Below are 27,324 nucleotides of genomic sequence, written 5' to 3'. Positions count from 1 at the left end.
AACGATGTGGCTTAATCTTGAGCTGAGAGAATCATGTGGACAGCTTTTGCAACCAGGCCCAAACAGTTGCCTTGGCAACTGTGTAAACCTACACTTCAGGCTGCTCGTTGCTTGTGGGCATCGATGGTTAAATATGAAACACAGGCTCAGTCTGGCCAGTCATGTGCATAACAAGCCTGTTTTCCTCATAGTGAAAGTGAAGCATCTGTGATATATCTGCGCACTGGGGCCTTACATGTTCACTCTGTACACATTGAATAAAAACAGCCATTTTTTATTTGTCAGAACAAACATGCTGTTTAGATATGTTTCATATCCATGCTAGCTGGGGGGTTTTTTCAGTCAAAAAAAAGAAAACACATTATTTCTTTAGTCAAAATTTTATTAATTTGAATTGGACATTTATGTAACAAAAACATTTATAAAACTAAAAATAACTTAAAATAAATAGTTGCACACCAACTTTTAACATTCTTAAGCTGAGCCTCAAAGCGGTCCAGGCAGATTGTCACTTATGCTACCCTGGTATCACCTTTTTTTTTTATTGTAACATTTTAAAACCATTTTTTTTTTCCATGATGGTTTTCATTATATTATTTTATTCTTCAAATTTAGATACACCACTGTATCATACTTTATTTTGATAGTCCAATTTAGACTGTACTATCTATAAGTGACTTTGCAACTACATGTCAACTAACTCTCAGAGTATTAGTAGACTATTAGTAGACTGTTATAGATCAGGTGTTAGGATTTAGGTTAGTAGAATAAGTTACTAAATAAAATAAGTTATAAATAAAAAGTTACTTGAAGTCAGTAGAACGTCGGTTGGGGGACCATCAAAATAAAATGATAGCAGTCTACTAATACTCTAATGAGAGTTAGTTGACATGTAGTAGCAAAGTTACTTATGTCTAGTGGACTATTAAAATAATGTAGTAAAATAAAAAAAGATAAATAAATAAATGAAGTAAATGAATGCATTAAACAATCAAACACTTTTCTCCATTCTATAAACATAATTTGCTGAAAGTATGCTATATGCATACATCGGTAGAGTCCATCGGCATATCTTTTGTGCCGAATACGTGCAGATGCAACTCTCTACACCAGTGGCTCTGTTGTTCCCTCTTTTGGACAATATTAAATGGGGTCTGGGAATGCAGTGATGAACTCTGAATCCATTACATGGTTCTCTTCATCTCATGGCACTCCGACTGCCTCAAGCAGCCTTTTTTTTAGGATCCGCACCGGTCCCTTTCACTTCTTGCCGAGCTTCCATCTTTTGTAGAGCCAAAACGTACCTATGTTTTTCATTTTGGTTCTTCTTCTTCGTGTGCTGGTCTGATCGCAATGGCTTTTTTGGTTTTCGCCTTGGCGCTCTTCATCTTGAGCTGGTTGACTAGATTTCGGTAGGTAGCGGATCTGAGGAATCGTGGGTAACAGTCCTTTTCCATGAGAATATATACGCGGTACTGGGCCATATCGAAACAAGACGCTGTGGGGCTTTTCAAGTTGGCTTGAGTGATGTCTCGAGTCTCATAGTCGATGTTAACCTGAAAGTGAATGAGAAGTGAATTTAAACATCAACAGTCCACAATATATAATAATAATAAAAAAAAAAGTTGTAAATAAAGTTGTAAATAAAACAAATATTACTGGAGTACGTTTTACAAGAAAATACTATTTCAGTCTTGAACTGTTACTTGTCATTTCTTTGTTATGGATTGTGAAATTAACTTGCAATTTCTGAATGAAAATTGTTTCTACACCAAATTGGTTTTAGTTTAGGAATGATACTGCAGGATATGGTGATTCATTTCATGTCTTTACCTCTCTAGGAGCTTCACTTCCGATAAACTCCTCGTAGATCCTCTTTGCTTTGGATGGCATCTTAGCCGCAGACTTTGTGCTTTTGAAGTCCTCACAGGCCAGGTAGAAAGCAATGTTTTCTTCACTAAACTCAGACACCAGGAAAGATCGGAAGGCATATAGTCCATCTGATAGAGGGAGAAAAATGGGGTTAGAGAGAAAGGATCAGTTGTGTAACGTGTCTTATCAGATTAAAGCCCCCCACGCAGCCAGTCACATCTGTGCACAGCAGTCCCATTTCTATCTTCTAATTTTAAACCATAGCCTAATGGAAATAGCCTGACCATAGCCTTATCGAGTCTTTTTTATGTTATATTGTTATATGTCACGAGGCTGCTTTTTACTTGATTCCATAATTTTTCTATATCATATTTGTGCCATTTAATCATAATAATTTGCTTTAACTCTTTCATTTTAACTTGTTTCATCTTTAACTATACACAATGTGAACCTACGTTTGCTGGACAGGAGCTTCTCAAAAGACACTTTCCACATCAGACATTCCTCCAAGGTCAACCTGCAAAGACGCCAGCCAATCAGAAGAGAAACATTAGGAGACTATACACTCTTTATCATGCAAAAAGGAACATGTTATGAAATAAGGCGGAGCCAGTGCATTCAATAACTGTGCTTACCTCGGTTTTCTATATCTGCATAGGCTGCTCAAGTCTTGTCTCTGCAGAAATCCACCTACGCATGCCTTTAATCGTTTGGCCCTGATGTTAAAAAAACATTTATTTAATACACAGCACATGCACACTTTTGTAATATATACGATTCTTACAACAGGATTAAAAAAAAAAGACCTCACTGATATTATATAAAAGAGCAGAGGTTTGTTAAGCATTCAGATGATTTAGCATGCTTAAATTATTAAGACAAAAAGCACACAACACCTTTAAAAATGGCAATATGAGCAACATACCTTTCCAGACAAGTGTTTGGCAGCCCTGTTATTCCTCTGTACATTGTAAAGCCAGAGAGGAAATAAACATCCATTGCGCAGTGTCTCTAAGAAAAAATTATCAGCAGTGTGTCTGTAGAGAGGGGACAGGGAGCTTATATAGAGCAGGAAGCAGAGCGTCATCTCTCCTCTCAGCCAATCATAATACAGTCCTCTCTACACTAATGTACTGTGTACTGTGTATTTGTGTAAGTGAAAAGTCAGGAAAGTCCACAGTGATGGAAATGTTCACATGTCTGGTTGATGTAAGTTCTCCAATTTAGGACATTTTAGTGTCCTTTTGCGCTGCTCACACGTTGTTCCAGAAATATAATTATTTGAAAAGCATACTGTAAGTAAAAACATCGTCCTCATCTCTGAATCCTTACAGGGATGTTGGTAAAGTGGTGAGAGAGTAGTGCAGTACATCACTTACCAGAAATGTATTTTCCTGTATGATATTGATGGTCTCTTATTATGTTCATCACATAGACAAATCACTCAGGGAAAGATTATGGACATACAGTTGGCTTAAAAAGTCTTGTCTTAAAAGCCACAAATCTCTTGTTCAGTAATTTTATTTTCAGTTAGCAACACAGGAAATATTTTATTTTATTTTATCATGCACAGTTTTAAATGACTGAACTAAAGAATACAGTATGGCAACATAAATATGTTTTTAATTTTTCAAATATATTTTGTATACTTTAAAGGGATGGTTCGGAGTAAAATACACCTAGGGTCCTTTGCACCATGACCTCGAGCCAAACTGGTTTTTTTTTACGAGATACATCCTTGGATTCCGCTCAATAAATAAAAACACAACAAAAAGGACAGCAGTGAGAAAGGCAGTTAAGAAAGCATCTGATCATAGCGATATAGATAGGTTTGCACCAGCTCTGCGATTCACCGGCATCATGTCGACAGATGAGTCGTGACTATTTGATTATAAAGTATATTTGAGAATAAGACTATATCTCGCTATGAGACACTGAAGTTCATTCAACTTAAAATAATTTGTAAACTGGCTGCCTTAAAATTTTGTTAAGTAAGCTAAGAAACTTTAGCTTTAATTAATACCTTTTCTTTTGCAGTACAGAATAGTTCTTTTGGCATTATCCTGAATATTGTATAAGCATTTCATGTGTCATTGAAGGGAAGAGAGGTTCTCGGGAGTGCACATAACTGTCACATCCTTTGAAATTTCTGGGTGAAACCAGCCCTTCACATAAAATCAGCCTCACAGACAACCTAGGATAGTCTTGATTGTTTAGTTTCATTACAAGCTGTTCACACATTGCAAATACAAAAAACGATTAATACATGAAAATTCTTACATACTTACATGTAAATAAAGAGCTCTGAACTCCACAACAAACAACTGACAGTGATAATACATTTCATAGTATTATCTGTGAATTAGGGATGGGACGGTATGAAAATTTCATACCACGATTATAGTGACCAAAATTACCGTGATTATCAATATTATCACGGTTTTGTTAAAACGAGATGAAAGTGTTCCAAAAGAACTGATGCTCACACTAAAAACAGTTTAATATTTGAAAATAAAGAAACAACAAATAAAACAGCAGCTCTATGCACTTTTTTAAGCAAGATTATATTCTGTGGCATTTCCTTCCTTATAATGACCGTCGTCAATAGCAACGCATAACGGCGCACATCCATGTATCGCAACGGACGCGCTCTCTCATTTCATTCAAATACAACTTGCCGTCTTGCGTCTCCGTTTTTGGACGATTGTTTTGTACGCTGTACAAAATGGATTTATAAACAGGTAAGATTTAAAACAATCTCATTTCAATATGTCCCCGTAATTGTGTGATAAAAAAAAAAAATCGGTGTAATAAGTGTAGATAGTCTTTTCTTCGCGGAAGCTTCACGTTTATTTCAAGTGATTGAGATACAATATTTCAACTCAAAACAACATTTTGTGCCCAATTATTTCCCAGACGTAGTTTTGGTATTGAAGTCAAAGTTGCCTTGTGTTCGCTATAAACAGTGGGTGATGGTCACACAAGACGACCCTGGCAGATTTGAAGTGTTTCTCCCCTATTGTAGAGAGCATCCTCGATTAAGTTTCACTCAGGACTTTTGTAAATGCCAAAATATGACCACACCTCAGATTTGGTCCTCTTAAAAGGGAAAAATCTCCCGAGCACGGCCACTGCCTTCCGCCATTCCTTCTCGAATAAAAAAAAAACCAACATTGCGCGCTGCGTCAGACTGTTGCTGGCTGGACAGGATTTACAGTGAGTTATTAAAATCGCGATAATCAAACACGGTTTTAATGATAATTAAAATTTTTACGATAATACTAACCGTCAGTACATTTTATCGTGGTTTATAGTGAAACCGGTAATCGTCCCATCCCTACTGTGAATCAAATGATACTGATCTCTGCTTCAAGGGTGAACCTCACTGAACATGGGCATGACAGACACTTGCTTTAAAATATTCTCAATTTACAAAGGCTTTTCTGTGGCCGTTATAATGTTTGTTAGACTACAGGTGGGTAAACCTTTTGATTGTATGGCCTTACCTTAGTACCTCATTGCACGATATTGCATGGAATATCAGGCAATATATATACTTTTTATAAAATTAATACCAGGTTCTGGCATGAAAGTCTATATGGCACAGCTGATTGGTGGCTGTTGCATCAGCATCAGCTGCTGCTCAACATTTAAATAAATACCGGGGTGTTGCTGTTTGCAGTCTGCAGCGTGCTTTCAGAAACCCTCCACCTTCCCCAGCTCCACCTGCATAGATCTGCTACGGGGGATTATTTCATGTATGTTACATATGTAGCAGGAGCAGCCTGTCTTACATGCTTATATCAATGTCTGTGAATGTATTGGCAGTAGCAAGTCTCTGTACTTGTTCTGTAGCAAGCTTTGCAGATCTATTCCACCAAGACCAAATACATTAACATTGCCATATCCATTACCATGCCAATCTATATTACCATACCAATCTCTCAAGAGTTGTCATGACAGAAATATTATGTTTTAGTTATTTTTAGTAACTTGCTGATTAAATTATCATCTGGGAGCCAGTTCCATAAGTAGCCTACCTTACAGAATATCATGTCCTAAACTGCTATAATATTACATGAAACAATCACAATTGGAACATATTTGTTGTTTATAGAGAGTATTTCCTGTTTTCATCAAAAGTCTAATAAAGTTAAACGCCTCACTTCATTGATCCACAAGCCGAATCATGACAGCCGTACCTAACTTGATCAAGCTGTGCTCAGAACGAGGAGCATTTGATTAGGTTTAATATCCCAGAATGATATAGTACCTGAGGGAATCCCAACTTGGATCAATAACTTATGATGTAGTCAGACATCAAGGTCTTTCTCTCGCCCAACATGACACTCAGGATATAAAAGACCAAACATCTGGTTAAGTGAGGACAAGGGAACTTCTGCATCAGTTGTCCTTGAGTTCTCTGCGTCTGCTTTGATAGAAGGCATTCACTTTCACCCCACTGCCTGGAAGCAATTTTTCAGAGATGTGGAAGACATGCAGAGGGGAAAATAAGCTTGTTGTTCACAGCTTCTTTTTCCTTCTTACAGATAATATGCCTTGCAGAATGGCAATTACACCACCACAAAGAAGTTCCCATGGGTAAAGCAGGATGAAACCCTTTTGCTATAGGTCTCTTCATAGAGATAGTAGAGGGTGTCCTACTGCTGCACAATGAGAACAGGAGATGGAGAAGGTGCACTTGAGAGAAAGCACCTTATATGACACAGTCAACCAATCTTACCTCAGGGTGCTGCTAACTTTTTCATGTTAAAGGTGCAGTAAGCAATATCTGAGAATCATTGTTTAACACTGTTGATATTTGAAATCAACCCAAACAAACACACTTCTCCCTCCATTGCTCCGCCCCCAAAATGCACACACATGCAGTGCAAAAGTGGAAGGAAGAACCATAAAATCGGGGTGTTTCCTTTCTCTTTTATAATGACCTTTTCTCTTTTGTAATGTCTCTCAGCCATCTCTCTATCTACAGTCTTTCTGCAAATCTTCCTCTTGCTCAATCTCCTCTCTCATCATGAGTGTATACGCCCCCTAATGCTGATTGGCTACAAGTGTGTTGTGGTGCTCGGTCCAATCCACTTTCAACAGCATTTTCTAGAAATCACTTACTGCACCTTTAATTAAAGCAGGGCTATGCAGTTTCGGGAATTTCTTCGCTGTATTCTCGCTTTTTGCTCGCAGGTTTCTCTATAGAGCTCCCCCTACAGCTTCGGAATAGATATTTGACAACACTGTCGAAAAACTCGTTGGTGACTCTCAGATACCAGAGGCTAGTAGATCTACGACATCAAAGCAGATGGGACATTCTTTAAAACGTCTTCTTCATTCGGGTTCGAACAATGCGCAATAATGAGAGAATTTTAGCAGATTTTTTTGCCGTAAAGCAATTCGTTACATCGCGAGACCTGATATCACGCGATACTTCCTGACGCTGCGGCCGGCGGCCCGCCGACTCAAAGTTGCAAGGGTGGTTTTTCGGCTCACAGGCGCTTGGGGGTGCGAGACGACCACCATTCAACCCGAAAAAAGTCATATAACTATTCCAATGACTCCGAAGCTGTTCGGTTAAGGTAAAAAAGTTACTTAGTTCACCTTTAAGAGATGTCTTCACATGACACAATGATCAAAGTACATTCATCACATATTTCTTTTGGGTTTTGAGACTGGTTTATAGGCCAGTAGGCCATAAAGGCAGCTGCGACCAAATGTTTAACCTTTGTAAGCTTTCTTCTTCAGACCGTGACTTCTGTGTCCTCCAAATGACAGAATTATCAGGATAAGAACGATTCATCCTTGAACAAAGGATACTTGTTGTTTTTGAATTTTTCATATTTTTTATTATTTTTCCACCACTCATGATCATATTCCAAATGATGCTTTATTATTATAGGAGTTTACAAAAAGCTTAATTGTGTTTATATATATATATATATATATATTTATATAATAAATATAAATATATAAATATTCAAATTGTGTGGTATTAATCAAATCATTAAAGTATGCTTTTTTTTTTTTTTTTTTACAAAAATGTAAAGGGGATCTTTTATTCTAATCAAATCATTTGTCCAATCCTCAAATGAAATCAAGTCAAGTCAAGTTTATTTGTATAGCGCTTTTCACAATACAGATTGTATCAAAGCAGCTTCACAGTATTAAATTAAAATAATACAACAAAGTTTGTTTCAAGAGGAATTTATGGATTGATAAAATTAAATTAAATTAAATTAAATATCCCCAAAATATCCCCAACTGAGCAAGCCAAAGGCAACAGTGGCAAGGAACCGAAAAACTCCATCAAGTGACCTAATGGTGTCCTAAAACTCCATCAGGTGACCTAATGAAAAAAAAAAAAAAAAAAAAAAAAAAAAACCTTGGGAGAACCCAGGCTCACAGAAATCAGACACACAACTCTTTGAACTCCTTGAAACCAAAACAGGTAAAACAATTCCAGTAATTATACGTGAAATACAGTATATGTCCAATCTTCCCAGGATTTATTATAAGCCATTTTTAATGAAAAGATGAGAATATGCTTCATTTATGATTATAAGCTAAATGGTAAGTTTATACAATAGACAAATATTATATACACAATGCAAATTGTATTTGCCATTATATTATTATGACCACTCAGAACCTTGAATAAAAGCCCACTAATATTTGTAGCTCACGTGTTCTGCTACGATTAGTTTCCTAGCAATACAGGGGTGGGGGGTGGGGGGACAACACACTCGCGGCACAGTGCAAATCTCTCGCTTGAGGTTCCTGTCAGCAGTAATGCTTCTAAGGTGTCATGAATTAGCCCTGAGACTCGGTGAGTGGGGATTTTGTCCGGGAATCCACCTACATCAGCTTATATCGGGAAAGGCCAGGCCTGTGATGATTCCTGGCATTACTGTTTTGAAAACCTTGAGTATTGGTTAACATTCACAAAACACTTACAGTACACTTATAGTATTTGAACAGTTTAATAATGAAACCATGTAAGATCTTACATGCTCAGTTGCTCCTCATTTCAGTACATATGATATTACCAGAAAATGTCAGCTGTTGGTCTACATACATTTATGGGTCAGGAAAAGCTCCAGTTCAGATTTTACACCTCAGTTAAATTTAATAGTTTGTTAAATATAAAATTGCTAGTTACCTTATATCTTATATTTAAAATGTCATATTGATACTAGCCATGGACATTTACATTAACTATTTTTAACATTAACAGCTCAACAAAGAATGAATGTTAGCTCAAAGCAAAAATAACCATTATTTCCCCCTATAGCCTTTAAATAATTATTTTTAATAAAAAAATAGTGTGAATTTATTAAAAACATATACAAATAACTAAGTAATGGCACAGGTTTTTATATATATATATACATATTTAATCCTCAAATAGAATCACCCTAAAAAGGCTATTGCCAATACTAATACCTTAAAAATTAAAATTATAATTCCAAAGATTTTGTGGATGAAATTAGTAACTGTAGCTATTCAACAGAATATTTGAGTCATATTTATCATAGGCAAATTACAAATGATCAGACTACTGTTTTTTTTTAGGCCTATCATTAACAACAATTACAGAATATGATTAGTCTTATAGCAACTGATGGATGGATTTAGCTTTGCTAACAAATAAATAAACAAATATTAATAAAAATGTTAATATATTTTTTACAACATCAAATCAAAATTTGCTGTCATCTGGAGGTTATAAAGTATATCCATTTTTATTGTTTTTATGTGTTCTTATTCTTATATAAGTGTACAGTTCTTGTTAACATCAATGCACTGATATTCGGCTGAGTTTGTCACATCGCTTCACATTTTCTTTTGACAATGCACGCAGATGCTCATCTGGTGAGAAGCACATCCTGAATTTGCAGAGGTAGATGCATTTCTGGGTCAACATATTTTATTTATCCTGGAACAACATTCCTGTCCGAAAATGTTATCCTAAAAATATCTTTACCCCTAAAACAAACCAGGTGAACAACACTGATGTAGAAGCACCTAACCCTGGTTGTAAGCCTAAAGTTCACATAAATTGTAAACTTCCAATCCAAATCTGAGTGGTTGATTGGAATGTTGTTTCAGGATCAAGAAAGATTAAAAACAACAAGGATCAAAATATTGCCATTCTAGGCTGCATGAGAAAGCACACGCCATCACTTCTCTTCATCACCTTCTTCAGCATCACCCAATACATTCAGCTGTAATGATGAGTTTTAGAAAGATCATTTTGCCAATTTGAACAATGGAATTCTTAAAGAAAGAGGATTAGGCTGTAATTAACCTGAGCTCACACCCGAATGGTTCCCCTCCTTCTCCCATGGTAACAGGGTCTTCACATAGCTTTGATATGGAGGCATGCGCCTGAGGCTCGAGAATATGTTCACGATGCCTCCAGGGAGAACTTTGCCCCAGGCCAACAGATGTTCTCTCTGTCTTAAACAGTTCAGGGAGCGCTGATCTGAAGGGGTGGAAGATCTAATTATTCCATCTGGGCTATAGCCCCTGGAAGAAACCAAATGAGCCAAGAGCTTCATATCTATGCGCTGAAGAGCTTTTATAACATTTGCAATCTGTCTGTGGTCATGTGTACCTATTTATTGTAGAGTATTCTATTGCCATACTGTAAAAAGTAGCAACATGTAATTGTTACCTTAAAGGGGTAATTCACCGCTGGCAATAAACTCTCAATAAAACTTGTCTGCTTATGCGGTAGAAAAACAAAAAAATATTCTAGTCTATGTTACCTGACTGGAGAAAACAGGGAAAAAGGGCTGTAGTCTTCCCTTTTTGCCAAATAAGTAGGGAAACTGGTTATGTTGCATCTATAAAGCTCCTATTAAATAGGCTTGACCAGAGTCAAATACTGCCTTGCTTTAGTAGGAAATACTACTTAGCAAACTTTTAGGCTGCGTTTAAGTCGGATGTACATCATTGCTTACGTTGCACGAGCGCACACTACTAGCGGAACCCGTGCAATGGGTTTAAATGGAACACCCTAAGCCATTGATGAATAAATGAATCTGCATCGGTCAGGTGGTACTGAGGTCTCGTGGTACAAGTAAGAGCTCTCAGAAAGTTGAAATCCCGTAATTATGGTCTTACAACATGGTGTGAATGCACGTAAAATTGAGGAGTCGAGGGTCTGTCCAAATAAACTTCCCTTATCCACTTGATGAAGTTGAAGGCACTTCAAAATGGCGGTGAGAATTCCCCCGAGGGGAAGTGCTTAGGGAAGTTTGCGAGTGTAGTATGTCTAAAAGTGGAGTTAAATGCAGCCGTAGTTAAAATTCTGTCAACTTGTATGAGTGCAAGAATAAACAAAGATCCAGCTCATTGTAGACAGTGGCTAAAGGCTGCAAAGAAACATATATGGAGAGAACACTATGTACTTATGCACTATATACTCAACTGTGGTGTATGAATTTTGTGTCAATTAAGTGCATCATCCAGAATTTTCAGTGTGAAAATGCTACAAAACAACATAGAATAGTGCATTGGGACACAAAAAAGAACACACCAACACCGTAATTGAAGTGACATGCTTTACTTGATCTAGTACAATCACTGGAGAACATGTCATTGTAAACCATTAGCACATCTATATCTGAAAGAATAAACTTAAATAAATTAATAATCAACAAAGTAAACAAAGATAAACAATACATAATGCCATATACTATGAAATTGTTTGTTTTTTTCTCAGAGAAAAAAAAAATATTTTGTGTGCGTATGTGTGTATAATTAGATTTAGATTTTAAGAGAAAGGATTCAATGAGAGATGCCACAGGCCGAGGCTGCATGCAGTAACACAGCAGGCATGTCTTAGGTTGTCTTATCGAAACATACAGTAGTGTTAATGTGTACACAAGTTACACTGAAGTTAAGAAAAATAAATTATCATACTCTACTTTTACATATTACCCATGTAGAGACTGATTTACATTTACACCCTTGCCAGCATTCAGAAGAAACATTGACCATTCTATCAATTGAGAGGGTGAGAATATAGTTCAAATAGAACTGGGAAAAGAAGTACATTACAGGGTCATGTTTTACTTAAGATGCACAAACTAGCAAGGAACTAGTTCGTTTTTTTTAACCTTTTTTATTTGATTACTCTCATCTAATTATTTTGTAAACACACAGACTATGCTATATATTACAATTAAAGTCTGCTTTATTATCTCAATATCATCTAACCAGGCAAGCAAAATAACATCTTTCATAGACATTAACTTTTAAACAGATTTCCTCTGACAGTATATCTGTGTCCTGTTCAGTAAGTCCTGATAGATCTTTGATCTTATAAATCGAGGAAAGGAGTCTTTCTCCATGAGGCTGTACACTTTAGCTTGGACTTCATTGAGACTGTTGGAAGTTGGCTCCAGAAGCCTCTGTTTGGTTTCCTCTCTGGTCCTGTGGTCTATGTTAACCTTCAGAGATACAGTATAAGAGTTAGAGAATATTAAATTCTGTACAAATACTCTTGATAACACCATAGAATCAAACAAACCATTTCCAAGCACAGCCAAAGTAGATAGACTATAAATGGTATGGTCATCTAAGTTCACACAAAAACATCTATCACTGTCTCTGATGATCATGGTTCACGCTTCTCCACCGTCAAATTTTTTATTACATTTGTTGGTGCACTGTCTGAGCCAAGAGAGCAGGGTTATTACATTTGGTAGATACGTCTCGTCTTGAAGGAGCCAAACTGAAGCTATTTGTGTTTTCTGTGACCCGGACAATCAGGACGCTTAAGGACAGCACTGTGCTTCCCGAATAACAAGCAGTGATTCACAATGTAACTGAAGGTCATGCTGAACAAGAAGATGATCTTCAGGTTTGAAGCCAGGGAACAACTAAAGTGAGCGTAGGTGGTGCTAAAGAACAAACTCAGAGGGAGGAAAACTCTTTATAGCACAGATCTCAAACTTGGAAGTGCATTGAATAAGCAATTAAAAAGTCTATATATATATATATATATATATATATATATATATATATATATGCATATGCACAGCGCTGTCCCATATATGAACATTTTCTGCAGCCATTGCAGCCTTCAGTGTCACATGATCCTTCTGACATTATTTAATTTCCTTTTTTAATGTTATTATTTTATTTTTATTTTGATAAGTGTTGAAAACAAATGTGTTTACCATTTAATATTGTGGATTCTTTGTTGAATAGAATGTTCAAAAGAACAACATATATAACACGTTATATGTATCATCAATGCTGCCTGCCAGGATAAGACACGAATGCCTGTTTCCCACTGTCACAAAACGTGCTGATAAAAGCTCACAAAGACAATGAAGAACGGGAAACTGGATCTTTACCAACAACCCTTCACAGAATATACTTCACACACATGTTACCATTGACAAAGACAGACAAACACCGAGGGAGAACTGAAGGCTTAAGTACACAGAGCAAATTAGATAATTAACGAGGTGATTGAGAAGGCACAGGTGAATGGGATAACTAATTAAGCAGACTGAGGAAAACTAGGTCACAGGACAGAACCAAAAACACAATGAAAACAACAGAACAGGGCATTATACTTGTTACATCTGGGGCCTATACCATGATGGTAGTTAAACAAATTCTGGGTTACAGGATTAGTTTCGAGTTGACAAAACCGAATAAAGGTATATACCTGATAAAGGTATTGAGATAATTTAACTTTTAAGCTCACATGTAGTCATTTTATAGCTTTATTGATTTTAAAGCGTATTTATATTACCTTTAAATATTTATTCATTTAAACTGTGCAAAATAATAATTAAACTAAACTTGTCCATGTGTGATCGATGAAGGGTGTAATAATTAGCCTACATAAATAATATCTAAATGATACAAAATTATTATTCTAAATAAGCATTACTAAAAGCCCGAAGATTTTGTCTTTAAAAATCATTTGCTATGAAGTGACCGTTAATTTGGAGTAGAAACAGGTGAAGTGACTTTATCGCATCAGACATGTGTCACTTTTCTCACCGCTGATTGGTCCAAGTTTGGTTTCCAACCTTTAACCTGGAACATAACATGCCCCAGACCAGGTTAGCCGTGGAGCGGAAGTTAGGCTGGATCCCAAATGGCACGTTTCATGTGGACTTGTGGCCTTAAATTGCGCGTGCTCGCCTAGTGTACGAGTCCGTAGGGTGTCCCATTCTGCATTTCAGCGCTCAGAAGTTTGCTCTTTTTGTGCCCTCGATGCGGACTTCAGCGAAGCACCCTTCACACGAGTTACCTACCCAGGAATCATTGCGAACGCCCAATCAGATAAATGAGGGGGGGAGTTTCGGTGGCATGATGTCATCAAGCATGTCCCAAAATACACTCTTGCGTGCCCTTGTGGACTTGAGGCCAGCGCCCCTTAGGTCTGCACTTCCTGACGTCACCATGTGTGAACTCGAAGGAGGTCCACAAGGCCGGAGTGTGCCATTTGGGATCCAGCCTTACTATGGCGATGAACACTGCTAAAAGCCAAACCACTTTCATGGTGCCTAAAACCCAGGGTTGGCGCGAACTAAACTGAAACATACCTGGCTAGCCACCTAAACCGGCTTCATGGTATAGGCCCCTGGAAACATTGCGTACATACAAATTGGAATGTTTTAATATACTCTTTGCAATTACGTTATTTAGCAACAACATGAAAAGCTTTGGTGATTCAAACAAATACTGTTTGTTCAAGTGTAGTTGCTATGGTTTTATAGAGGGAGTCAACATACCTCTCTGGGTGCATGAATGTCAATAAATTCCTTGAAGATCTTACTGGCCTTAGACATCATCTTAGCAGGGGATTTGATCTTTTTATAGTCCTCACAAGCCAACCAGAACTCGATATTTTCATCACTGAACTCTGTTTTGAGGAAGGTTCTGAAAGCTGCCAAACCATCTATGAAATAAAGATGAATACGATTACGGATACACATCTTACTTACTATATTAAAACCAATATATCTTTGTCATGTCTAATATGCCATATCTTGGCCATGCTGGCTACAGGAAATTCTTCTCAATGACACCAAGCTGCAGAAGTGTAACATGTTCCTGGATCAACATATTTGTTGATCCTGGAACAACATTCCAATCTACCAATAAGATTTGAGGGACAAGTTTACAGTTTATGTCAAGTTTAGGCTTACAAGCATGGTTAGGTGTTTATATATCAGGGTTATTCACCTAGCATTTAGGGGTATGGGTAGGGTTACGTTTAGGGGTAGGGATAGGATTATTTTGAGACAGTAATGTTGTTCCAGGATCAACAAAATATGTTGACCCAGGAACACATATAATCAGGACGTGCCACCAAGCAAAAGCAATTTTTTTCTTTGTCATATTTGTGATGTGCTTAAAATGAGAGAATACACCAACATTCATCTGTTTCAGATAAAACTGAATGCACTTTTAGCATCACTCACTGCACATTTCACTTTGAAAGGGCTGCATAATGTGCAAGAAGCAACGTAATATCATTCTGCAGAAATGTCCCCACAGGGATGTTTTTCCAAAGAGCCTGGTTGGATTAAACATGTATGTTAGTGATTTTATGATCATCATATGTTTTTTTGTTTTTTTGCTTATTTTTACCCTGAATCCTTTTTTGTGTGTGAGGACTTCTCAGTTAAAGTCCACACAAACAGCAGGGTGGGTAAATGAGACAATAGTGCTTCTCTGGAAATTCAATGAAAGGACAATCAAGAGGCAGTACAGAGGCTAAATGTTCTCCTGTTGGCTAGCGAACAAAATGTTCTCCTTTGTTGCCTCCATTGTTTTTTTTTATAAAGTGATTTTCCGCAGAACATGTATCCTGTTAGACACAGGAAGTCATTTATATCTGAAATGCTTTTTACAGATCACGCTACCTGAAGGGGAGATTTTACACAGCATACCCTGGTAATTAATTGAAAGTGAGTGAAAGACACAGCCATAATGGTCATTGAAATACATAACATCAACAAGTATTTCATTTTACACATGGGGTACTTTTTTATCCCTGTGTGCACAAACCCATATTAAGTGTTTGCTGTAAAAAAAAGCATTTTTTTTTGTTTCATCTGACCATAGAACCTGTCCCGTTTGAAGTTCCAGTTGTGTTAGTTACTTTTCAAACATTCTATGGACAGATGAAACAAACAAACAAAAAAGAGCTTTTTGGCAGCAAACACTTAATATGGGTTTGGTTCATACAGGGACCTGACAACCTCTGCTAGAAATCTTATAGCGGGCCATGTTTGGATCTTCCAACAGGACAGTGATCCAAAAACAAACATCAAAATCAAAACAAAAATGGGTCACTGAGCACAAAACCAAGCATCTGCAATGGCCATCCCAGTCCCCTGACCTAAACCCTATCCGATTGTTAAGTCTGACGTCACGCGTGACGTTTAGCCTTTTCCGGGTCCAAGCGCTCCTCTCGTCCAGAAATAACAATGGTGGAACCTGTACATTTATTTACGATCACGTCCTTCTTAGTGAGGCACCCTTGGCGGTCGAAAAGGGTTTAAATTCCTTTAACACCAACAGAGTGGTTAGTGTAGCTCATCACTCAGGTGACATAATTAAGGGTAGAGTCCAGGCATCAATGAAAAAGAAGATTTACGAGGTTGAAGTGAGTTAGCTCGGGACACGGGACACAGCACTGCGGCATTGTAAAAACACTCAATAATAACCAAAACACTAGCGAAAGCGGTAGGTAGGTAGAGAGGACCTGGACTTTGGACCCGGAAAGAGTATTATCGGAGAGTGGTTACGTCACGACTTAACAACCGAATAGAAAATGAATGGGCTGAACTGAAGAGAAGAAGCGTCAACATGGATCTGGGAATCTGAAGGTGGAGAGATTCTGTATGAAGAAATGGTCTCTGATCTCTTATCAGGTGTTCTCCAAACTCATCAGGCATTATAGGAGAAGACTCAGAGCTGTTATCTTGGAAAAAGGAGGTTGCAAAAAGTATTTAATAAAAGGGGGCAAATAATTGTTCCCAATATGTTTTGGAGAAAGACATTTATTTCATAATGTGATTTCCCCCCCCACTTTCAATTCTTTTATTTCAATAAAAGGTTAGATTTTTTGCATTTAAAAAAAATAAAAATATCAAAAGGATAAACAATGCAGATTTATTTTTTACAGCCATCTTTGATCATATTTACCAAGGGGGGAAATCATTCTGACCAGCACTGTATGTCACAGTTTAGGCACTTGGTTGCTTAAGTTGAAAATAACCTATCACCAAGTCTTTATTCTTGTACCCAAATGGGTTGGGTCCCTCCTTAATTCCCAATAGGTGAATATTTAATATATGATCACTTAGGGAAAAAAGCAATAGCACAACTCTCCTCAACAAGTTGCATGATTTGATCAATGTTCATGATATAACTGTGCATGTGGGATGAGTTCTGAATTTTAGTACCTAGCATTAGGGGTACCTCAGCTTTAGCAAATGGTTTGCTGACTTGTTTCTAAATACTACTATTGATAGATTTTAGAAGTCTTTAGCATGGACAAATGTCCTGTTAACAGCACTGAGGCTATTTGTGGCACGTCTGAGGTGTCATTGCTGTGAGATTCAGGGAAAGACACACACACACTGCTCTAATTGATGCTCGAATTAAGCCTGAGGAAATAAGGCCTGTCATTTTGTGTGCAATCGACAAGAGAAGTCACAGCCAAACGTGTGACTCACAGGGAAATGGCGCCCTTTACTTAATATGGAAAGCTTCTTACATAACTTGCTAGTGAACTTGGCTATATCATGGCTGAATTACAGTACATCCCTGTAGAAATGCAACAGACTGAAAAGACAATTTGTTGTAAGAATGATTTGGAGAAGTGTGGCTGGTGTACAGTCAGGGTCCGAAATTAACACCCGCCAAGCGCCAAATGCGGGTAGATTTTCCGTTTGGCGAGTAAATCTCAAAAGGCTATCCGCCACACTGGCGGATGAATGTTTATACCAAAATATGAAATTTTCAGCGCGCACGCGCTCTTCTGCCTCTAGAACGAGCAGAGAGAGAGAGAAAGAGAGAGAGAGAGAGAGCTGGCCGCGCGCGCGCATTCACTATTCAGACCGGCCAAAGCGTCAAGCTTCCCCGTACTTTTTGACAAGCGTCCTTGACGGGCGGCCAGAGCTTCTTTGCAGCTCAAGTCGGCGGCGGTGTGTACGTACAGTTAACGCTCTATCTGTTGACGGCGCTGAGGAAAAATGATATGTGAAGCTCCCGCACTGGAAGAAGCGGTCGCCGCCCATTTGTGTCCTGCTGGCAGTTGGAGAGCAAAGGGCGCGCACCAATCTAAAGTCCGTACAGAACGTCTTCAGCACTCGCGGATCGTGCATAACGTTTCTGCTTTCCACACCATGGCCGTTCTTTTCTCGAGAAAATGAGTTTTCCTATAGCGGTTGCAACGCAATACTCGTTCCCTTATCTCTCAGGGAACCGAGGTTACGTAAGTAACCAAGTACGTTCTGCCTTCCCTTCCACATGAGTCAGGTAACAAAACTGACAAAAATGTTTTTATTCATTTTCATCCCAATGATAGTAATATTTCATATATCTCTCTCATTCTGATCAATATATAGATTTTTTTTATTTATTATAGGCCTAACGTTACTTTATTATAATTTTTCTCTGGACATTTTTTTAAATGTTTGTATTCAACATAATAGGCCTACCTTATTATCTCAATTAAATGTACTAAAATGAATGTAGGCTATATGTGACAAAAAAAAAGGCTGTTTATTATTTTGGCCAGTAAAAAATATGCTTGGCTGGTGGATTTTTTCATCTACCAGTCCCCGTGGCAGGTGAGCCAAAAAATTAATTTCGGACCCTGTGTACAGTGTTAAAATACACACAGGCACGCACGCACACACATATCAAAACATAATTTGCTTAAATATAGATTATAATTTCTTTGTCAATTAAAGTTGAATTATTTTTTTATTTTTTTACAGTAGCACTTTTCACAACACAGAAAAGCTTTTTTAAAGCAGCTTTACAGAAAATATTTTCTTAAGATAAGAAAATATCTTACTATCTTCATGCCTTATAATTGCATTGAGTAGAGTAGAGCTCGTTGATAGTATTGTTATATTTTTTACATTTTGCGACAATAAAAACTATCAAGAAGTTGAACAACTGGGCTCAACGCTAAGGATTTTTACTGGTTGGGCCAGTAGTGGTTCGAATATATACTTGTGACCCCACCACAAAAAAAGTAATTGATAAACAAAATATGCCTAGTTATTGTCTTCATTGTTTTTGACCCATAACCTTAACAAATAAGGTTGTGACACCAAAAACTACTAACCTAACTCATATCAATTTTAAGTATTGTTAAAGACAAGTAAACTGTGAATAATAAAATAAGAACAAATAATAAAATTATGAACAACAACAATCAAATACAATAGAACAAACATATACAATAAACACTGCTTTTCATGTTTTTCAGCTAAGTCTAACAGTAATTTTCACATTTTCAGGTAGAGAAAATGAATTATCAAATATAAAATAGCACTGCATAGTCTTCACTGTATAAAATAAATATAGATGAATCCTTATTAAAGTTACAAAAGTTATTCAGTCAAGAGCAGTAAATTATTATTTTTTTGTCTTTTTTGTTTGACTAACATTACAAGACCGCAGGTTTATAGGCTGATGTCACTTTAAGAGATGCACGATCCAATATACTGTTAAATATGCGTTTTATTTCTTAACTGTTTATGTTCACTTAAGACATAACAGACTATGTTTACTAGGATGCTCGCCTAGACCGGCCTTTTTGATGTAATTTTGTGTGAATATGTCCATTCAAGCGTAAGAAGGCTTGAAAGAGAGCTCAATTCAGCATTCGCACTCTGTCTGAGAAGCGGCTTCCTGGGCGCACACTTCGAATGCCCCAACTGAAGAATAACGCAAATAAGCTCAATAATTCAGACCCATAAACTTTAGCATGAATAGTGTGACTTACATTTATTTGACAGCAGAGCATCAAATGAATCTGCCCATCTGGTCACTTCATCATTGGATAACCTGAGACGGCCAAAGATACATGATCAGGTACAGTTATGAGACAGTTATGAGACAGCTAATTAACTATTTTCCATTTTTTTTCTTGAGGGAACAACAAGATACTCACTTCAAGTATCTTGTGGACCTCTCCTGAGCGGGAGGCAGGAATTCTGAAAAATCGCTGCATGAGTCTGATTTGTTAGACAGGCACCCTAGTCTAGTTTTCATGGCCCTGAAACAAAAGAGAAGAGGAAAAAAGACAAAAGCAATCTTAAATAACAAGAGATTAACAGCTGTCAATGACATTAGTGTATTCATAAGAGACCGGTGATGATTTATTTTTAGAACATACCAAATTACTGATAATAATGACAACAGCTCAGGTGTGCATAATAGCCCGTCTGATTAGATTGCATTGATGCTCACAGATGCATTATACAACACACCATTGCAATGTTCACTAATTATCTGGAGATGTGGATTCACTGTATTGTAAACATGAATATTCTTTCAAAATGGGAATCATTGAAATTCAACAGCGCACCTGGCCCTAAAAAAGGCATTATCATAAATTCTGTATGTATATTTACATCATAGAAGAATCAATCAGGGCCGAGAGTGAGAGAAAGAGAGATACTCACAATAACTCTTACATGATAAACTATAAGATAAATGGATACTCACTGAATGTCCTTGCGATGCAATTTCTTCCAGTCAAGCGAGGAGTTGATTTGCCTGTGAAAATGATAAAGATTTAAACGTACATATACTACTCATCAGTGAGCATATTTTTCTAATTACTATTCCCAAGGCTCACAATTACTAGAATGCCAGATGCCACCTTTTCCCTTGATGCAATATAAAACATTTGGACCAACACAAGACTCACGTTATTTAGCTTTTGTTATTGCACCTGCAGTCCCAGGCACGTTCAGTTCTTCCAAAGGAACATTTCCAAAAAGTGAATAAATAAAATTTCACTCTCTTACCATTTCAATCCACAAAGCTGATGCAAACTATTGCTTTCACATGTAGTTATTTTTAATTGGAAACACTGCATGAAATTGACCAATTCTTTTTCTGAAGGATCGTGATTTCCTGACACAGAAAATAGGCATGAGTAATTCCTCCCAACATGCATAAAAAAAACAAAAAAAAACATGAGAACAGGACTTTGTGTTATTGTACACTTTAATGGGAATCGGAAAAGCCACTGGTATGTCTACCACGGATATTATGAAAGAGGAGGTATATTCCAAGGTATATTTTAATCTGCTTGCATGGTTAGCTTTGGTATAAAAGGCAGTTTCATTTGTGTCAAGTATCACATTTCTGTTTATTTTTGTTTTGTTTATTGAATATTTTCCTGTTTCTGATAATTGCTAAATGGAGTGCAAGTTAAAGGAAATAATGACATATAATGTATTATTATTTCTCAACCCTGTTTTCATATCTTTTTTCATTTGACTAATTACAACTGAAAGGTTAAAAAGTTTAGGGATCATATCTAAATGCGCTAAAGTAAAGTGAATTATTTTATAGTGCTTCCATTACTGAATATCTTTTTCAAGCAGGGTGAAATAAATAAATAACATGAGCCCCCTTGTGTTTCAACCATATGTCCCTTCTAAAGCATCACAGAAATTATGAATTTCTAATTGCAGTCTGACAAACAATCCGAAAATTCTCTCAAGATTGGAATATTTTAGTGATTCGCCGGATGCTTGAGGCTTATTCTTCATTTCCTTGCACTGGATGAGAACACGTGCCATGCTATTTATAAAATGCTCTGACGAATCTATCTAGGCAGGGAGAAGCCAGTTCATGTTCTATCCATGCATGCAGCACAAATGGAGCTACAGGGAGCTAAATAAAATATACTCTGATGTTTCACCCTTATAAAATCACCATGAGATGCCCAAAGAAATAAAAACATAGCTAACATTCTCCTTCCGTTTTTGTGAGTGCTCGGAATTTAATATTCTCAATTTCTCTTTGATGTAGGAATCCGAGTTTCTGTGCTGAGTCATTTCATAGTTGTGGGTCCTGTCTCACTTCAAATGGAATGTTAATGGGTTGCAGAGAAACTCCCAAATGCTGAATTTTAGTCTGTTTAGTTAAGCATACACTGCTGGAAATGCAGTTCATAGCAGGGCAGCATAATCACAATGTTAAACTAAAAGCTTATAATATAATAAAATATAATATAATATAATATAATATAATATAATATAATATAATATAATATAATATAATATAATATAATATAGGCTAATCTAATTGTCACGATCATGCCTTGTTTAGTTTCATTATATTTTGTTCTGTGTAGTTTCATTTTTACTGTCTTTGCCTGAGTTCTCCTTTGTTACCATGGCTTATGCATGCTAAGCCAGTAGTTGGCGATGTCACTTTGTAAAGAAACACTACGCGCCTATAAACTAAACACGTAATACGTACGCCCATGACATCACCGTTTTCACAAATGTGCGTTTTTGTAGTTACACAAACATAGGCTACTATACAACGCTGTGACAATAATGTATTATAAAACTTTATTTTGATGGTCCCTTGTGAACATTCTGTTGACTATAAGTAACTTTGCAACTACATGTCAACTAAGTCTCATTAGAGTATTAGTAGACTGTCTGCTTAATATCTGCTGTCGCTTTATTGCGATGCTCCTCCTCCAACAGACATTCTACTGACAAGGAACTTTGCAAGTACGTCAACTTATTCTGACCCTAACCCTTACCAATTTACTAATACTCTAACACTCTAATGAGAGTTCAAAAAATATTTTGGGCTAATCAATGATAAATCAGTAACGTGAAAAGTGCCAGATTGATTTTGATGGTTCCCTCACAGATAACTGAAACGATCTCATGAAAAGTGCCCCATACCCTAATGCTCAGTAGAACATGTGAAGGTCCCTGTAGTGTTACTGTCTGATGGAGCTCAGTGAGATGTCAGGTTTCCCGCTGAGACTCCTCTACCCACTATCAATTTGCTATGCCATCTGATCTTCAACCCTCGCTCTTGCTATTTTTAAATTCCAAGCTCTTTGGTCGTCCATGTTAAAAAAATAATGTACTTGCTTTTACCAGCCTTAAATTAGTTTTGCTTTCCACGTACTGGAATAAACAAGGTGAATATTTAACCTTTAGAGTGCCTAAGATTTTAAATATTTAAAAATTCTCCAGCAATGCTTACAGACAACATATGTTGACTCATGTATAATAAATTGCTTGTGATGTTCCTCATTTGTCAAGTCTCTTAGGATGAAAGCATCTGTTGAATGATTAAATGTAAATGTTGCTGTGATAAAACACTTTAAACTATGGTCTCCCAGCCTGACCAAGCTGGTTTCCAAGACCAATTATCTTAAAAGTGCTAAAAAAAAACATAGACCTAACCACCTTAGGCTGAACTAAGCTGGGGGTTTTTTCCAGCATGTTGTAATCCACTAAAAGAACATTTCTCTTAGGGGTTTGTGGGAGTGAGGGTTTAGCTCCTGTTTTAGAAAGGTGCATCGGTGCCCCAGAGACACTACCTTCATTTACACCCTGCTTCACACTTTGCCATGACAGTTGCAAGGTAATGCCTGGCTACAGCCCGCCAACGTTTCTTTCCCTTTCTATTTTTGTCAATGCCCTTTCCTCTTTGAGGTCCTCACCTGTGTAACGTGATGGCTACTGTCTCCTCAAATCACATTCGGTCCAACAAAACTCTGAAGTTAAGGTCACCGTTACTTTATTTAGATATCTTCAAAATAGCCAGGCTTGTTTGACTTTTCTATGATAAATTATTTCATGTGATTTGATGTTGTACACATTATGCAGAAAATTGAGAATAAGTGCTCCTTATCGGTGTGAGGTCTCATTAAATCTGGGACAGAGAGACATCTGTTTGAAAAAGGTTAGCACATAGTGGTTATTCTGGGAAATGGGACATAATTCAGACAAATTGGATAGAACTGCAATTGTGTGAATGTGGTAGCAACAATAAGCATTAGCACAATTACATGAGGAACACTTTTTCTCAAATGCCACTGTCTGGTTTTAATATATTCCTACTCTCTTTGCTGACAGGCCCAATCCAAAGACCCCAAAATTTAGTTCAACATACGTAGAACTTTATAATAAATGATGGTACTAAGTCATTAAAAACATTATATAAAAAATGATATCATCTGCTTTTTCTACACTTATTTTCAAGGAAATTAATGACAACATTATTTAAACATTGTAAACATTATTTAAACATTCTCATAAAATGAGAATGATACACTCCTGTTGAATATTTATATATATATATAATTCAACAAAATATTTAACAAATGAACATGTAAAAATGGTGTGGGTGAGGGTGGGGGGTGTTAAACTTTGTCTGTGACAGGTATATAAATTCTGTGGAAATCTGCAAAGCTTTTTGTGTATGCAGATCAAGTGGGACTAGATTGTGCATAATCAATTATTAACATAAAGAAAACTAAACATCCATTAAAAGGAATTACTAAAAGATAATTTATTAAAAAATACATTTATTTCGATTTTTCAACTATTTGAAAGTGCATTAACTAAAACAGACATACTACATCCGCCATGTTGTCATTATCATGTGACCTACCAGCGTCAGTGATGTCGCTTCACTTCCATTCATAAATCGTCTCCTGTGGCCTCATGGGATAGTAAAGTGTCGTATGTACATTTCAGAATCTCGCCTGAAGTAGTAGGTCATCCGGGTACTTTTCGCCTACTGTTTTTCAAATACTATAAATTTGGACATACTACTCTGTTGGCGTACTATTTTTCGCATACAATATGGTAGGGATTCAATTTCGGACACAGTGTATGTTTTGATCATCGTTCTGAATCAGATCTGCATGTAGTCTTTGACAAAAAAATGTGTTTTTCTCAGCTTTTTGCTCAAAATGTTGCTTTATGAAACTTACCCAAATTCAAGTAGGCCTATTGATAAAAAAAATAAAAAAATGCATTAAAGGTAGGGTAGGTAATCCTGTTCAGAAACACTTTTTTTTATACTGGGTGAAATGGTCCTTCCATCCTGATAGTAGTCAATACATTATGTGTTTAGAAAAAGGAATGAAAAAAATCAGACCTCTGTAGCAGCTGCAGGACAGTAAAAACTCTGACCAATCACTGCCATTCGGTGCGAATGTAAAGAACCAATCAGATGCCTTCATGTCTCGTGCCCGCCCCGAGCACCACTGCGCGCGCTGCCCTGCGTGCACTCATCACATGTCACCGTTCCCGGAAATATTCAGCTCAAAGCACCTGCATATGCAGTCAGCGAAGGCAAACAAGGCAAAAACTACTTCCTCGGACCCTGCCCGCACTCTTGAACGACCTCCTCTGCTTCGCCCTCAACCCCGGACCTGTCCTCGAGCCGACGATGCGGTACTTGTCTCCGGACTCGGAGTGTACGTTAGTCTTCATTAGAGTCAACAATGTTTTCATCATGGAAACTCTTACATGCAAAACACCGTATATGTTATGAATCTTACACGAAATTCATCTTCATCACAGTGTAACTGATGGTAATGGAAAAACGTGTATCAATGCAACCTGTTTTTAGTTTTGCCTTATAAATATAGCTCGTTACCGAATGAAACTTTACCATTATCGATATGCTAGCTTGATAGTGAGTACTAAAATAAATCTTATTTGTTTATATTCATAGTGATAAAGTTAGGTATTTTATTACATGTGATTCTGACATGATGTCACTGTATGTACTGCGCTCCTTCCTCTCCACTCGTCTCAGGTAATAAATGCGTCTTGTTCCAGCCTGAGCGTTTGGCGTCGCGCGTTCATGTGTTTTGGGGGCGTGGCTTTGGAAGGAGCTCAGAAGGGAGGGGGTGGAGTGAATGGAAATAATGAGCTGTGTTTATTGCAGATTAAAAGGTCTACAGTCACTCGATTTTTATATTTTCTTTTTCAGAGTACTTACATTTTAATTATGTATTGGTATATAAAGACAGTTTAAACAAATTTGGAATGTTTTTTTTTTTTGAAAAATGATTACCTACCCTACCTTTAAGCTATAATAAAACATTATTCTTTTTTTTGTTCCCCGTTTAAAAGCAGAGGCTATATATTGCCTATTGATATATTGCCTGTTCACAGCAAAATATTCTGGGGGCCATGACAATTTTTTGTGATAATGATAATGATAAATGATAATGATAAAAATGCTGGCTGTGGCTGGCAACTTAAAAAAAATAATAAAAAAACGCTGGTAGGGAAAGAGTTAATTAATGAATGCCAATATGTCATTGATGCATGCTATTATAATAACATATTATAATAACATGCATTAGTTTAGTTAGATTAGTTATCCATACCTCAAGTGTTTCTGCTAAGAAAATTCCCATTGGAATTGATAAACATCCCACATAAAGTTACAAGTCTCTTACATATGTATGTGCATTGTGCTTTTTAACTACAGTTTCACCATTTCAACGATTGATAAATGTTTGCTAAATGATTCAATGTAAAATGTAAATGATTATAACATCCATGCAGAGAATGGATGCTGTTGTTGAGTCTGTACAGCAGAATGAAACATATCTCCAGTGTTTCTTAAAAAGAGCAGTGGGTGGTGAGTGTGGATGCTTCAAAGTCTCTCCTCATCTCTGTCACTTCCCCTCGCTGACATTTACAAACCTACAAAGCCCTCACAGTTACTGCTGGAGAGATGGATTAGCTGCCCAATCCCTTCAACAAACAGTTTTCATTGTGCATGTCAGAAAATTAAAATGGTGTAATTTAAGTAATTGATATGACATATTATTATTTGATTATACAGTATAACTCAAATAAAATGAATGTTCTTTATGTTTTTTCTGTATGTTGTAATAATACAAAAAAAATCAGCATTCATGGAAACACGTTTAAACAACATCCACAAAAAGACACTGGCAACATCATAAAAAATTAAAAAATATCACAAACTGCAGTTTCCATCATTTATAAATGTTACAATGTGAAAGCCAAATAGATGATCTGTTTTTCTTAGTTGCACCCAATTCCCTACACAAGAGAAGACATGACAGAAGGACAGATGGTGAGAACTGTGCGCTATGACAAATATCCTAGACACACAAAGCCAGTGTGAGCAGCAACTTATGCAACAATCGATCAGTGATATGAATATGGAGCCTTTACCTTTACAGTTCACTGCCGTTGATGGCAGCTCTTTGATTCAGGATGGAGACGCTTCTTTATCCGATGGGTTTAACGTGGCTCTGTTCTTGTGTAGAGATATCTACTGTTGCCCACATGTAGCAATCATCACACAGCGTGTTCATCGGTGTGAAAGCGTGAGGGAGCGATGAACGGGAGAGAGAGAGAGAGAGAGAGA

General features: G+C 37.0%; 1 protein-coding gene across 1 annotated transcript; it reads right to left on the bottom strand.

The window, feature by feature from the left end:
• Positions 1 to 354: 354 nt before the first annotated feature.
• rgs16 (regulator of G protein signaling 16) lies at positions 355 to 27,324 on the bottom strand. The gene is made up of 11 exons (XM_082190102.1): positions 27,129 to 27,324; positions 20,626 to 20,676; positions 20,069 to 20,173; positions 19,901 to 19,962; positions 14,655 to 14,821; positions 12,156 to 12,344; positions 2,798 to 2,883; positions 2,508 to 2,588; positions 2,328 to 2,389; positions 1,834 to 2,000; positions 355 to 1,556 (listed from the first exon to the last, which is right to left on the bottom strand). Exons 3-11 carry the CDS (start codon positions 20,167 to 20,169, stop codon positions 1,314 to 1,316), a joined length of 1,158 nt encoding a protein of 385 aa, XP_082046228.1. The 5' UTR covers positions 20,170 to 20,173; positions 20,626 to 20,676; positions 27,129 to 27,324; the 3' UTR covers positions 355 to 1,313.

Source organism: Leuciscus leuciscus (genome assembly GCF_965113295.1).
Source record: "Leuciscus leuciscus genome assembly, chromosome: 14".
Lineage (NCBI taxonomy): Eukaryota > Metazoa > Chordata > Actinopteri > Cypriniformes > Leuciscidae > Leuciscus > Leuciscus leuciscus.
The sequence above is the reverse complement of the archived record's forward strand: the minus strand, read 5'-3'. Positions and strand labels throughout refer to the sequence as shown.

Coding starts and splice junctions, on each gene's coding strand:
- rgs16 (XM_082190102.1), bottom strand. CDS start 20,169: ATGAAAACTAGACTAGGGTGCCTGTCTAACAAATCAGACTCATGCAGC. Junction 2,884..12,155: donor TATACTGTCAGAGGAAATCT/GTTTAAAAGTTA, acceptor ATTTTTTCTTAG/AGACACTGCGCAATGGATGT. Junction 2,390..2,507: donor TGCAGATATAGAAAACCGAG/GTAAGCACAGTT, acceptor GCGTCTTTGCAG/GTTGACCTTGGAGGAATGTC.